A 13,064-nucleotide genomic window follows, 5' to 3' on the forward strand; every position below is an offset into this window, starting at 1 on the left:
GGCTTTAAAGCCATGGCTGTTTGCCTGAAGGACAGATTGGAAATAGGAAAATCTAAGGCTTGGACATAACTTCTTAGAAGGCTATCATTTCTTTCTTTGTTCTTTTCACCTTTGTTCTGACACCCAGATAATGCCTTGAGTACTAGCTGCTCTTCTTAAGCTTGGGTCTCATTGCCTTTTCTGTAGGACCACTGTTATTTTTTTTCCTCTTATGCACTCAGCAAGTCATCAGCTCCAGAAAAGCCTCTCTCCTGCTTAAAAACTGTGTCTCTCCTGAGTGCCTGTTCATGTCCAAATTTCTCAACTTAACATTCTAGGTCTTCTCTTATCTGCCATCAACTTTCCTTTCTGATCTTGACTTTGACACTTTTCTAAATATTACTCATATTACCCCAACCGAACTACTCACTGTTTAGCAGCCTCCCTGCTTTTGTTCTTGCTGTTCCCTCCTCTTGGAAAGTACCTATCCTTTTGGGTCCTTTTTTGCTGTAATTCCGTAGAACAAGTCCTAATCTGGGCCGACTAGATGCTCGCAGGTTTTTAGCATAAAAGGTCAGGGAGGTGCCTCCAAACTTGGAAAGCAGGTTAACTTCTGAAAATTAAACTAGTAAAACCCACAGTGGATGTCATCAGCTATCTGTGAAGATGATATAGCCAAAGGAAGTCTCAAAAAGTAGACAGCTAAGAAGATATGAAAACACATCCCTGGAAGGGAGGAAGAAGGTGCACAGAGCTTACTCTCAGGGCACAACTCTATCTACATGTCTGAAACCATAAGATGCGCAAACGAGACCCTTATCAAATCAATGACAGGAAACGGAGTGACCGAACCATGATCTATTATGATAATTGGCCAAGGCGGTGGCCTAATCAATTACATTCTGCTCTGGTGTATTGAAGCACGGCATGCACTGTAATAGATGGAAGACGGCTAAGGAGACAGATGAACAGGTGGAGAGACTGCCGACTAGAAGAGACACTCCCTGAGTATGAGGGATACTGACCTTTGGGACAGGGGAAGGATTGGTGATGAAGGGATTTGAAATAGTTCATCCAGCTTTCTCAAATGTGGTTAGTTTTCCTGAAAGTCCTCTGCTTCTTTTGTTCAAATGATAAATCCATCAAGCCACCTTTTGAAAACCTGTTTGGTTTCCTTGGACATCAGAAAGGGATACTCTGGGCAGTGGGAAAGGATATCCTCGTTGTCTCATGGGGCTGTTGGGAGGATCCAAGGAGGTAATGCATGCTGAGGGATGGATCTAGGCTGTACATAGTAATTGTTCAATAAATACAAGTGTTTAAAATCAATCAGTGTAGGGGCACCTGAGTGACTCAGTCGGTTAAGCGTCTGCCTTTGGCTCAGGTCATGATCTCAGGGTCCTGGGATTGAGCCCCATGTCAGGCTCCCTGCTCAGCGGGGAGTCTGCTTCTCCCTCTGCCTCTGCCCCTCCCACTCCCACTCCCACTCCCACTCATGCACTCTCTCTCTCAAGTAAATAATAATAAAAAAACAATCAGTGTATTGTAACTCTGCTTTTAATGACAAATTCTTATAGATTTGCTTAAGGTGAACTGGCTTCCTGGTATCTAGGTGCTGTGATGACGTTGGGCACCCAAACCCACAAAACAGTTTCCATGGTCCTGGATGAGAATAAGCCAATGGAAGTCTTGCCTCATAAAGGACCTGGCAACCATCCACCTGGTCTAGGGCATCTCTAGTTCATTATCATCCTCCCACTTCCTTTCTCTAAGTGCCAAGCACATGTCTTAAGACGTTTTTGCTCTATTTTCAATGCAATCACTTGTGTATATCTCGAATCCCCATTCTATCAGAGCATAAACTCCTTGAGGGTGAAGGCTCTTACATCCCTCGCAGAGCTCCAAATGTCATAAATCTTTAATGAGTTGAAATGAGTTGAATCAAAGACAAGGCAAATGATCTGGGGCTCACATGAAGCCTCTAAAATCTGCCTACCCCCCCTACCCCCATGAGGTTGGTTGCAGAATCCTGGAGAGGAGACCTGGACTTGCAGGCTAAGAACGTCTCTTCAGGTGTCCCCAGCCCAGGGAGCGGATGCAGGAGAGCCTGCAAGGCTGAAGGAGGGCTGCCCAGCTGCCCAGGAAGAAGAAGGAGAGACAGACAAATGAAGAGAGCAGGTCCTGCCTGCCACACTTACCTGGATCTCGGTCTGCACAGTGCATTTAACCAGTTTAAAGTTCTTCCCAGGGTTGAAGCTGTTGCTATAGAAGCAGACCTTGAGGATCCGCACGTCTTCCTTTTCCACATCGACTGGCACCACCACCATGGGCTCTGGAGGGCCTTCAGAAGGCCGACGTAACGTGCCCACCTTCACTCGGCTCAGGGGCTCGGACACCCCAGACATCCTCTCGGGCGGCAGCTAGCACCTGCACATTGCAGTCCTGTGGAGACAGCAGAGGGACAGCCCTGAAATGAGTCCGAGGAGGCCCACATGCCTCGTGCCCCAGGGACGGCACCCACCGAGCTCCAGGACCTAGCAAACCACACATTCCCCCATTCTCAAAAACTCCCCTTCAAGGCATACAGCTTTATGGACCGGGGGAAGCTGAAGCACAAAGGAGCAGTTTGGATAAACATCCGGGTCTGAAACCCGGCCCTCGAGCTCCCAGGCTGTGTGCTTTCTCTTCTAGAAGCCCCCTCTCTCCATCACATTTCTCCTCCCACACTGGGCTCCAAGGCAAGAGGCCCACACTTTGCAAAGGCAGCTGTGAGAGGGGGCGGCCGCAGCATGGTTCCAAGGCACAGCTGAGCAGAAAAAGCAAAGAGTTAGACACTAGAAAATAGCAGGAGAGAAACAGGGACAAGAGAAGAAGCAGAAGGGGAGAATGGGTGGCCTGGGGGGAGCTGGAATGGACAAGGCAGGAAATGGCCCAGGTGGGGGCCAGTCCATCAGCTGATGGCTTTGTCTGCCCCCACCCGCGGCTGCCAGCCCGAACTTTTGAGGCAGGAGGCCTCGGTCCCACAGGAACTCATCCTATAGCACATCGTTCATGGCACACAGGAGGATTCAAGGGGGACAGCACTCCTGCAGCCCAATTTGGGAGGTCTTTCTGTCAGGTGGGAGAGGGTTGGGCTGGGCCCCCTAGAACACCCAGCCCAGTTTGGATGACAGTTTGGTTGACACTTATATCGACGATAAGAATTCCAGGAATCTTCAGTTCTCCCTGAGTCCCCACAAAATGGGTCCTGTCCTCTTGATCCAACTCAACCCTGTGGGGTTTACTCCTCACTGGTCTAAAGCAGGAGCGCCCCAAGGAAACAGTAGGAAGTTTTATCTGATGATTCGTGGTGTCAAGCTTGGCTCCACATTAGGACCGCCCCTCCCCCCCCCCCCCCCCCCCAGCCGGGAAGCTTTTAAGAAAGCCTAAATCCAGGCCCTGTGACCAGAGATGGCCTCGGAGTTGGCGTGTGGGGAGGCCTGGCATTGGTATTTTTATGTTTCCAAGGATTTTTCTAACATTTAGCCTGGGCCTGGGGGCCACCTTTCTAGACTAACCTTAGCTCTCATTCTGAATCCATTCTTACAGAAAAATGATCTCCTTTCTAACAAGAGACTGAGGTTCTAGGGGGACCGTGTTAGACCAGGAGCTGGGGGCCAAAGGATGGAGCTGGAATGTGAACACACAGATGTAGAGGCAAATATTTTAGAAGTGGAACCAGTTATGTTCACCCATTCACACTGTGTTGGACACCAGAAGGGAAGATGGAGACAGTCATTGGCTACAAGGAGCTGTTCCTTTTCAACAGGCGGTGTGTATTATGAGGGCATGAAGGAGATGCTGTGAGGGCCAGGGAAGGAGCAGGGCATGCCCCTTCCATCAGGGGCAGGCAGACAATGGGCACAGCACCAGTCTGAGTCCAGAATTTGGGACAAGACAGATGGAGAAAAGAATATCCAGTTGGCCTTATTTTAGAGGTTAATATGTATATTCTAGAAGTATCCATGTCATTTTTCAATAAATATCGACTGAACATGTCCTGTGTGCCAATACTCTGCTAGGTGCTGAGTGTGTATCTCAGTTTCCCCACACCCTGAAGAAGGAGTCCAGAGGAAATAGCTTGAGAAGCAACCCCAGGAAGCTCACTGAGGAGGGGGGAAATGCGTGACAGGGAAGGGAAGACCGCCAAAGGAGGGTTATCAATAGAGTTACCACTTGGGCAGCTGCAGGGCAGTCCTGCTGGGAACTCTGGGAGCCAGGACATGCTGCGGAGCTACTCCACCCAGGGAGGGGAGGGGAGGGGGTTTCTGGGGTATTTATACACCCCTCTTACAGCCGTCATTCCCAGCATTTCCAGCCAGTTCTGCACAAGGGCAGATTGGACTTGGGAGCCAGAGAAAGTCCTCAGGCACAAAGATGCAGATGCTGGTAGGCAGAAGTAAGCAGGAGAATACTGGAATGTCAAGGCCCAAGGGGTATTAGATGGGATGATGACAGATCTGCTATAGGATGTAAAGATGAGGGTAGGGTGTCCCGCCCCTAAAGAGTATACACTCTGGTCGTAGAGATAGGCACATGCACACACACACTCGTGCGCATGGGCACGCTCAGCACCAGACATATACGTAATTGGTCCCAGACTCAGGAATTGCTGTGTCTGTCTATTGAGCCAGGGGCCTGTGACCCCTGGGGATCTGTTTGTATGAACTAGTTTTCAGGCAGGGGCTTCATGACACAGTTTTGTAAAACAGGTGTTGGGATAGGAAGGAAATGGAGTGGCACATGGCATCCATCCCCATATACCAGATGGAAGTCACAGGGCCTATGCCCACATCTGCAGGTTACACCACATGGCTTCTGGGCATCCACAATGAAGGGGATGGGGTGCCATTCAGGAGGTGCCCCCGGCCCAAACAGCATTCTCATCCAAAGAGTGCTGATGCTAGTGAGCACACAGGGGACACCCCAGGGACTCCCTGAAACACTGGGGAAAAGTTTGAGAGAGGAGTGTTAAGTAGAAATAACATGTCAGTAAAAGTCAAAAGATCTGGTGCAACTTGGGAGCCCCCATTTTCACATATTACGTGTGCCCTTGGCTGAAGTTAAGAGCGAAGCAGGTAAGCCCTCTCTGGCAGGCAGAACGAGGGGCAGAGATAGAGCAGGTGACTTAGAAATCTTTGTTGGGGACAGAGGCCAGAGCAATGTCTGGCAGGGGGAAAGGGGTTGGACCCCCATGGAGCTTTTAGGGGCTTCAGCCAGGGGCACCATGAAATGTGGCGCTTTCAAATTCGAGCAGACAAGAGGATGTAAGCACGTGATGAGGACATGGAGCAAGAGGAACTCTCGTTCAATTGGTGCAAACTTTGGAAGACAGTTGGATGGTTACTTACAAAACGAAACATATTCTTACCATACGATCCAGCAATAGTGCTCCTTCGTATTTACCCAAAGGAGTTGAAAACTTATGTCCACACAAAAACCTACACATGGATGTTTATAGCAGCTTTATTCATAACACCAAAACTTAGAAGCAACCAAGATGTCCTTCAGTAGGTGAATGGGTAAATAATCTGTGGTACATCCAGACGATGGAATATTATTCAGTGCTAAAAAGATATGTTCTATCAAGCCATGAAAAGAAGGGGAGGAAACTTAACCATCTGAGCCACCCAGGTGCCCCAAGAAGGGGAGGAAACTTAACCATCTGAGCCACCCAGGCGCCCCAAGAAGGGGAGGAAACTTAAATGCATCTAACGAAAGAAGCCAATCTGAAAAGGCTGCATACTGTATGGTTCCAACTACATGACATTCTGGAAAAACTACAGAGACAGTAGAAAGATCAGTGATTTCCAGGGGCTGGGAGGAAGGAAGCGATGAATAGGTAGAGCACAGAGGATTTTCAGGGCACTGTAAATCCGCCCTGTGTGATATTATCTTAATGGATACCTGTCATTATACATTTGTCCAAACTCGTGGAGTGTAAGCATCAAGAGTGAACATTAATGTAAACTATGGATTCTGGGTGATAGCGATGTGAAATGTAGGTTCATCTATCGTAGTAAATGTCCCACTCTGGTGGGGGGTGTCCACAGTGGGGGAGGCCGTGCATGTGTGTGGGTGGGGGTATATGGGAAATCTCCGGACCTTCCTCTCACTTTTGCTGTGAACATAATACTGGGCCAAAAAATAAAGTCTATTAAGAAAAAAATGTAATGATGAGAAACCATAGTGGGATCATTGACCCCCCTCTCCAGCCCACTCAGGAACTCGGGAGCTAGCCCCCACCTCTACCCTGAGCAAAGAGAAACATTCATAGTCTACATTGGACTGACACAGCCCACCCAGACTAATGCATTGACCATCGCCAATATGCCTGGAGGACCCTGGTTTCTTATCTTCATCAGTTTTTCCAGGCCCTTGGTTCAGGGGCCATCATTCCTAGTGGTCAACATGACTCCAGTTGAAATATTTTTGCAAAATCATTTTGGTCACTCAGGAGCTACTTTTTTTTTAATTTAAGATTTATTTATTTACTTGAGAGAGAGAGAGAGAGAGAAAGAGTGTGTGCATGGGGATGGGGGTGGGGCGGAGCAGAGGGAGAGAGAGAATCTTAAGCAGACTCTGCGCTGCTGAGCGTGGAGCCCAACACAGGGCTCGATCTCACAACCCTAAGATCACGACCTGAGCCAAAACCAAGAGTTGGATGCTTAACCAACTGCGCCACCCAGGAGCCCCAGCGTACTTCCACCTTCAGCCTGAGGTTAAGCCCCGTAGGTCTGCCTTTAATCCTTCACAGCAGTAACCTCTGGCTACCTACCTATTCCAAAAAATGTAAGTGCCTTATACCACCATCCTTGGAGATGGGGAGGGATGAGTATGCCCATTATACAGATGAGAAAACATAACAAAGTGTAAGCCATCTGGTCAAGGATTCCTGCTTGTTGAGTAGCCAACTCGGATCTCAGAGAAGGTTTGAATCCAAGCGCAGAGTTTTTCCCACTTTCCCATCTGCCTTCCAAGAAGGTGGTATCTCTTGATACTACTGGGATTGGCACAGACTCACGGAAGGAGGAATGTGTCAACTCAGCACTGACTATCCCCAGTCTGTGAAGAATCCTGAGGTCCTCTGGCTTAGGAAGCATTACTCTTCCCAATCTAGGACTCGGTCATGAGAATTCCTGGGGGGCGGGGGGCGGGGAGGGACTCACGTGTTTGGTTAAAAGACGAGGGCCCAGAAAGGTGGTGCTACATCTTCATGGGCACACGGCCACTTCCTCAAGGGCACCCCAAACTCCCATCTGTCAGCACTGGTCTGCAATGGACTACCAACTGATCCCCCCAAACTCTCTGGAGCAGAGTAACTGAAACGTGTCATGTAAGGAGCACCTCAGACACCTGTCTTTGGGGTCTTGGAGATCATAGCCCTTGACCTCACTTGCAGGCTTCTCTCACTGTCCCTCTGCCAGCTCATTTTCTGGCTAGCTCTAAAACCTTGGGCCAGTTACTGAGCCTCTCTTGGCCTCATCTGCCTCACCTATAAAATGGGGGCAATGCTACCTGCCCTGTTTTCCTTATAGAGGGTTTGTGAAGATGAGATGCAAAAACATAAGCAAAAATTCATTATAAGCAATAAAGCTGAGCACAGACAAAAGGCTTTACCATCATGGTTATCACTTGCCTATTTTCCAAAATCTTGTCTGATTATCTGTATTCCCCATATCTTGTTCCCCCTGCCAATGGCTCTCCGGGGGGGTGGGGGGCGGGGGGCGGTGGGGGAAGTTCGTATTTGCAGCATTTGCCAATTTCTGTGGTGTAAATATTCCCACTCTGGCTGATTTCAAGCCACCAAAATATGCCCCTGAACACAGAGTTGGGATATGAGAACAATCCGCTGCCTCTAGCTATTGTTTCTGACAACAGAACTTGTCTATTTCTCCAGATTTTGCCGGATGACTTGAATTTCTCATCACTGGCTTGCCTCTGTATTTTGACGATCCCTAAATCCTCTGACTCTCAACTTGCGAGCCAAACGTGCTGCCCCTTTTTCCAGTCAAGACCTGGACCCCCAGCCTGGAGATTCCTCCCTGCATCCCAGCCTGCCCCAGCCCCTGCAAGCAGTGTCAGAGGAGAGAAGGTCCCGTAGCACCAGCGGAAACCCTGGCTCTGAGCCATCATGGGCTCCAGCTTGCCTCCCAACCCAGACCTGCCCAAGTCCAAATCAAAGAACAACAAACACAAGGAAATGGGCTTAAATTAAAACAGGAAAAGTTTTGATTGGCTATAAGAATGTCTCAGCCAAAACCTGAAAAGGGTAGTAAGGGAGGCTGTACAATCTCGGAGTCCCTGAAGTCTTCAGGAAGAAAATAAATGACACTCTTCCCGAATGGCAAGACATTCACCTGCCGAAAGGAGGTGATGCTGAAGCAGGATTAAGTCCCACCCAGATCCTCTGGGTTACCACTGGGCCCAGGGCTGTGTTCCCGGCAGGGGAAGAGGACAGGGTCATGGGTGTCAGTATCACAGAAAAATACAGTCTTGCACTTGAAGACATTGTTGGGTAATGTTCTGTCTTTACTGAACACATCCTGTGTGCCAGGAAATTTGTGCAAGTAATCGCCAAAGACGAGAGGGCTGGTGTCGTGTCCTGCCACCGGGCTTAGGGGGTGGTACCCAGCTCTGCCATCAGCTGGCTCTGAGGCCTGGAGGCATCAGGCCAGATGGGTCAGAGTTCCCAAACAGCAGCTGGTACGGGGATGATGGCCTCTGATGTTTTCCAGTGACCATGGCAAAATGGGAAAAATATGGACACTAGAGAGAATTTATCATAAAGCTCAACGTATTCTTTTTTTTTTTTAAAGATTTTATTTATTTATTTGAGAGAGAGAATGAGAGAGAACACATGAGAGGGGGGAGGGGCAGAGGGAGAAGCAGACTCCCTGCCGAGCAGGGAGCCCGATGCGGGACTTGATCCAGGGACTCCAGGATCATGACCTGAGCGGAAGGCAGTCGCTTAACCAACTGAGCCACCCAGGCGCCCAAAGCTCAACGTATTCTTTTTGAAGGGCAGGCTTTTATTCTAACTTTATGTCTTTCCACCTTTGTTGGTTTTCCAGCGCTCATTTGTTTATCAAGCGACAATGACAGTCTCTGGCAAATGACATTAAAGCTGGGCCTCTCAGAGAGTCAGATGCGGGAGCAGATGCTGGGATGCATAAAATGCACTGTCTTGAGGAGTGGAAGTTCTGCCTGTGATCTGAGGGAGCATGGAGAGGGACCATTAGTCAGAGACGTGGCATACTGTCCGGGAGAAGGTGCACCCACCTGCTCACCTGACTCATCAAACCAGGGTTGAAAACTCGTGTCCTCGGGCTGCCATGTCTCGTAAGTCTGGGGTGTTGCTCGCCGTGCGCCTCAGGGTCAGGCAACGTGGTGGCCTTCAAACCTCTGCCGCTGATCCTTTGTGTGACCTGGACAAGGTCACCTTGCTAAGCTTCAGTTTCCTCTCTCGGGGGCTGGGGCTAACATTACCTATCCTGCAGAATTTTCTGGAGAATCAGAGACTACTTCTGTAAACTCCCTGGCACATGTATTTTTTTAAGGGCCTGTGACTTGGCAGAAGAAAGAACCAGAAACTCCACACCAGTCCCTACTTGCCAAACACTAGACCGGCCCAGTGAGTCCGGGATTGGCTCCTTCCGCCTCCACAGTTCTGATGCTGCCTTTGTGCCAACAGCCACCTTCCTCCATCCGCCTGCCCACCTGGAAAGCTCAGCCCTATCTCCCGCTCTCTGCGCGCACACACAGGGCCCTCGTCTGTCCTGAGAACACCACAGAAGCGTGGAAGGAAGCCTCACGAGAGACTGTCACAATGTAAGCCCCTTGGATCTAGCAGAAGCGAGCAAGTCACGAGACACATGCTTTATTTCCACTCTGTCTCTGAGTCACTTCCTCTTGCTGTTTCCACATCAACGGAATGGGGAACACAGGCCTGTCCTCTGCAAAGACCTGCTGAGAGCAGCCACTTAATTAATTGGCAGTGACCTCGCTGTCTCAGGGAGCCAGGCTTGCGTTTCTGGGCGAGCTGGGCCCTGCTGGGGCCACGTGGTGCACCCCCCGCCTCCAGAGCCCGAGCCCTTTCAGCCCCCACTTCCTGCGGGGCCAGCGTGGTGCCCGCTCCAGGCCCCCCAGTCCGTTACTTGGTTAAGCCCTTCCCCTCCGCTCCGAGCATCCCTCCCCATTACCTCTTGAAGGAAGGAGCCAGAAAGGTGGTAATTATCCCCCAGCTGTAATTCAATGTAATTCAAAAAGCATTTACTGAGACTCTGGCACATTTTCAGCTCGCCACCCCCACGCACGTCACCCACTCAGGAGTGTTCTGTTGTCAGCACCTACCAACCCAGAGGCCAGTTGACGTGGGGCTGGCGGTCAGGGTGGCAGAAGGGGAGCAAAGAGATGCGTGACCCCATCCTTCCTTGTTCCTGTTCTCCTTCCTACTTCAAGGACTTTGATTCCTAGAGCTAGGCAGACCTCCTGTGTACCCTCTGGGCTCCACTGCTCCCCCAACCCTTGCGAAAATCCCCGGCACCTTGCTCCTTATTTGCCAGTTCATGAGTGATTTTGGCTGGCCTGCTTTTGTCCCTCCTTCCTCCCTTCCTCCTCCCTCCCTCCTTTCCTTTCTTCCTCCGCATCCCCCCCCCCCCACCTTTCTGCCTTCCTATGTTTTAGGAGGCATGCCAGACTCCAGACATAACGCAGCTAAACAGAAGAGGGAAGAGGGTCTCTGTCCAGCAGAGACTCATAATCCAGTAAAGAGGAAAAAGATGAACACAATACAGCCACAGCCTGGTATGGGATCTAATAGGGGTCCACACTTGGTGCTTGAGGAGCACGGAAGAGCCCTGGCTCAGGGGGCCCCAGGATCTCAGGAAAAGGGGACACAGCAAGATCAGAAACCGTGTGACAGGGCATAACACTGGTGAGGAGGGTGGCGAAGGGTGTTGGGAAGTGAGACGAGACGGTGGCAACACGCTAAGGAATTTGAACTTCACCCTGCGGAGAAGCAGATTTTCATTTAAAAGATAAAATTCGGGCTAGAGGACGAAGCACAGGTGTGAGCTGGGAGGCAGCGGGGCCGTTCTGATGATGCACCCGGGTCCGCGGTTCACAACCGGGGATGCAGGGGAAGGGTGACCCAACCTGGAGCCTTTGCCAATTTCCCTGGTGTAAGTGCCTTCATGGCTGATTTCAAGCTGTCGATGTGACTTTGCGGAAAGGGCCCTTGGGGACAAATGGGTGCCATCAGCTAGTGAGAGCTGATTCTGGCACACCGCAGCCTGAACGGTAGCTGGGCAGGGGCTGGGGGGCACATTTCCGAGGACCTGCCTCCAGCCTGCCTCCGACCTGACCCTTGACCCTCCACATCTGGTCCGGCAGTCTCCCCAGCCCAGCATTCAGGACAGCAACATACGAGGTGTCCAGAAGCCTGGAGTTTTTTTTTTTTTCCTAATTATTATGTTAATCCCCATACATTACATCATTAGTTTTTGATGTAGTGTTCCATGATTCATTGTTTGCGTATAACACCCAGTGCTCCATGCAGAATGTGCCCTCCTCAATACCCACCACCAGGCTAACCCATCCTCCCACCCCCCTCCCCTCTAGAACCCTCAGTTTGTTTCTCAGAGTCCATAGTCTCTCATGGTTCGTCTACCCCTCCGATTTATGGTTCGTCTACCCCTCCGATTTCCCCTCCTTCATTCTTCCCTTCCTGCTATCTTCTCCTCCTCCTCCTCCTCCTCCTTCTTCTTCTCCTTCTCCTTCTCCTTCTCCTTCTCCTCCTCCTCCTCCTCCTCCTCCTCCTCCTCCTTCTTCTTCTTCTTTTTTTTCCTTAACATATATTGCATTATTTGTTTCAGAGGTACAGATCTGAGATTCAATAGTCTTGAACAATTCACAGCGCTTACCAGAGCACATACCCTCCCCAGTGTCATCATCCAGCCACCCCATCCCTCCCACCCCCCCACCACTCCAGCAACCCTCAGTTTGTTTCCTGAGATTAAGAATTCCTCATATCAGTGAGGTCATATGATACATGACTTTCTCTGATTGACTTATTTCTCTCAGCATAACACTCTCCAGTTTCATCCACGTTGTTGCAAATGGCAAGATCTCATTCCTTTTGATGGCTGCATAATATTCCATTGTATATATATACCACATCTTCTTTATCCATTCATCTGTCAATGGACATCTTGGCTCTTTCCACAGTTTGGCTATTGTGGACATTGCTGCTATAAACATCGGGGTGCACATACCCCTTCAGATCCCTACATTTGTATCTTTGGGGTATATACCCAGTAGTGCAATTGATGGATCATATGGTAGCTCTATTTTCAACTTTTTGAGGAACCTCCATACTGTTTTCCAGAGTGGCTACACCAGCTTGCATTCCCACCAACAGTGTAGGAGGGTTCCCCTTTCTCCTCATCCGCGCCAATACCTGTCGTTTCCTGACTTGTTAATTTTAGCCATTCTGACTGGTGTGAGGTGGTATCTCACTGAGGTTTTGATTTGGATTTCCCTGATGCTGAGTGATGTTGAGCACTTTTTCATGTGTCTGTTGGCCATTTGGATGTCTTCTTTGGAAAAATGTCTGTTCATGTCTTCTGCCCATTTCTTGATTGGATCATTTGTTCTTTGGGTGTTGAGTTTAAGAAGTTCTTTATAGATTTTGGATACTAGCCCTTTATCTGATATGTCATTTGCAAATATCTTCTCCCATTCTGTCGGTTGTCTTTTGGTTTTGTTGACTGTTTCTTTTGCTGTGCAAAAGCTTTTTATCTTGATGAAGTCCCAATAGTTCATTTTTGCCCTTGCTTCCCTTGCCTTCGGCGATGTTTCTAGGAAGAAGTTGCTGCGGCTGAGGTCGAAGAGGTTGCTGCCTGTGTTCTCCTTTAGGATTTTGATGGACTCCTGTCTCACACTGAGGTCTTTCAACCATTTTGAGTCTATTTTTGTATGTGGTGTAAGGAAATGGTCCAGTTTCATTCTTCTGCATGTGGCTGTCCAGTTTTCCCAACACCATT

General features: G+C 49.5%; 1 protein-coding gene across 4 annotated transcripts in view; it reads right to left on the reverse strand.

The window, feature by feature from the left end:
- PTK2B (protein tyrosine kinase 2 beta) overlaps positions 1–13,064 on the reverse strand; it is a 135,359-nt gene that overhangs the window by 56,657 nt on the left and 65,638 nt on the right. For all 4 annotated transcript variants that reach the window (XM_064585352.1, XM_045880054.3, XM_064585353.1 and 1 more), the window contains one exon: positions 2,178–2,421. In XM_064585352.1, the coding sequence (XP_064441422.1) occupies positions 2,178–2,384 (207 nt within the window). In that variant the 5' untranslated portion in view covers positions 2,385–2,421. The remainder of the gene's footprint in view (positions 1–2,177; positions 2,422–13,064) is intronic.

The sequence above is a fragment of the Mirounga angustirostris genome, unplaced genomic scaffold (assembly GCF_029215605.1).
Source record: "Mirounga angustirostris isolate CCGP_5_RB_7025 unplaced genomic scaffold, mMirAng1.0.hap1 SCAF_2, whole genome shotgun sequence".
Taxonomy (NCBI): domain Eukaryota; kingdom Metazoa; phylum Chordata; class Mammalia; order Carnivora; family Phocidae; genus Mirounga; species Mirounga angustirostris.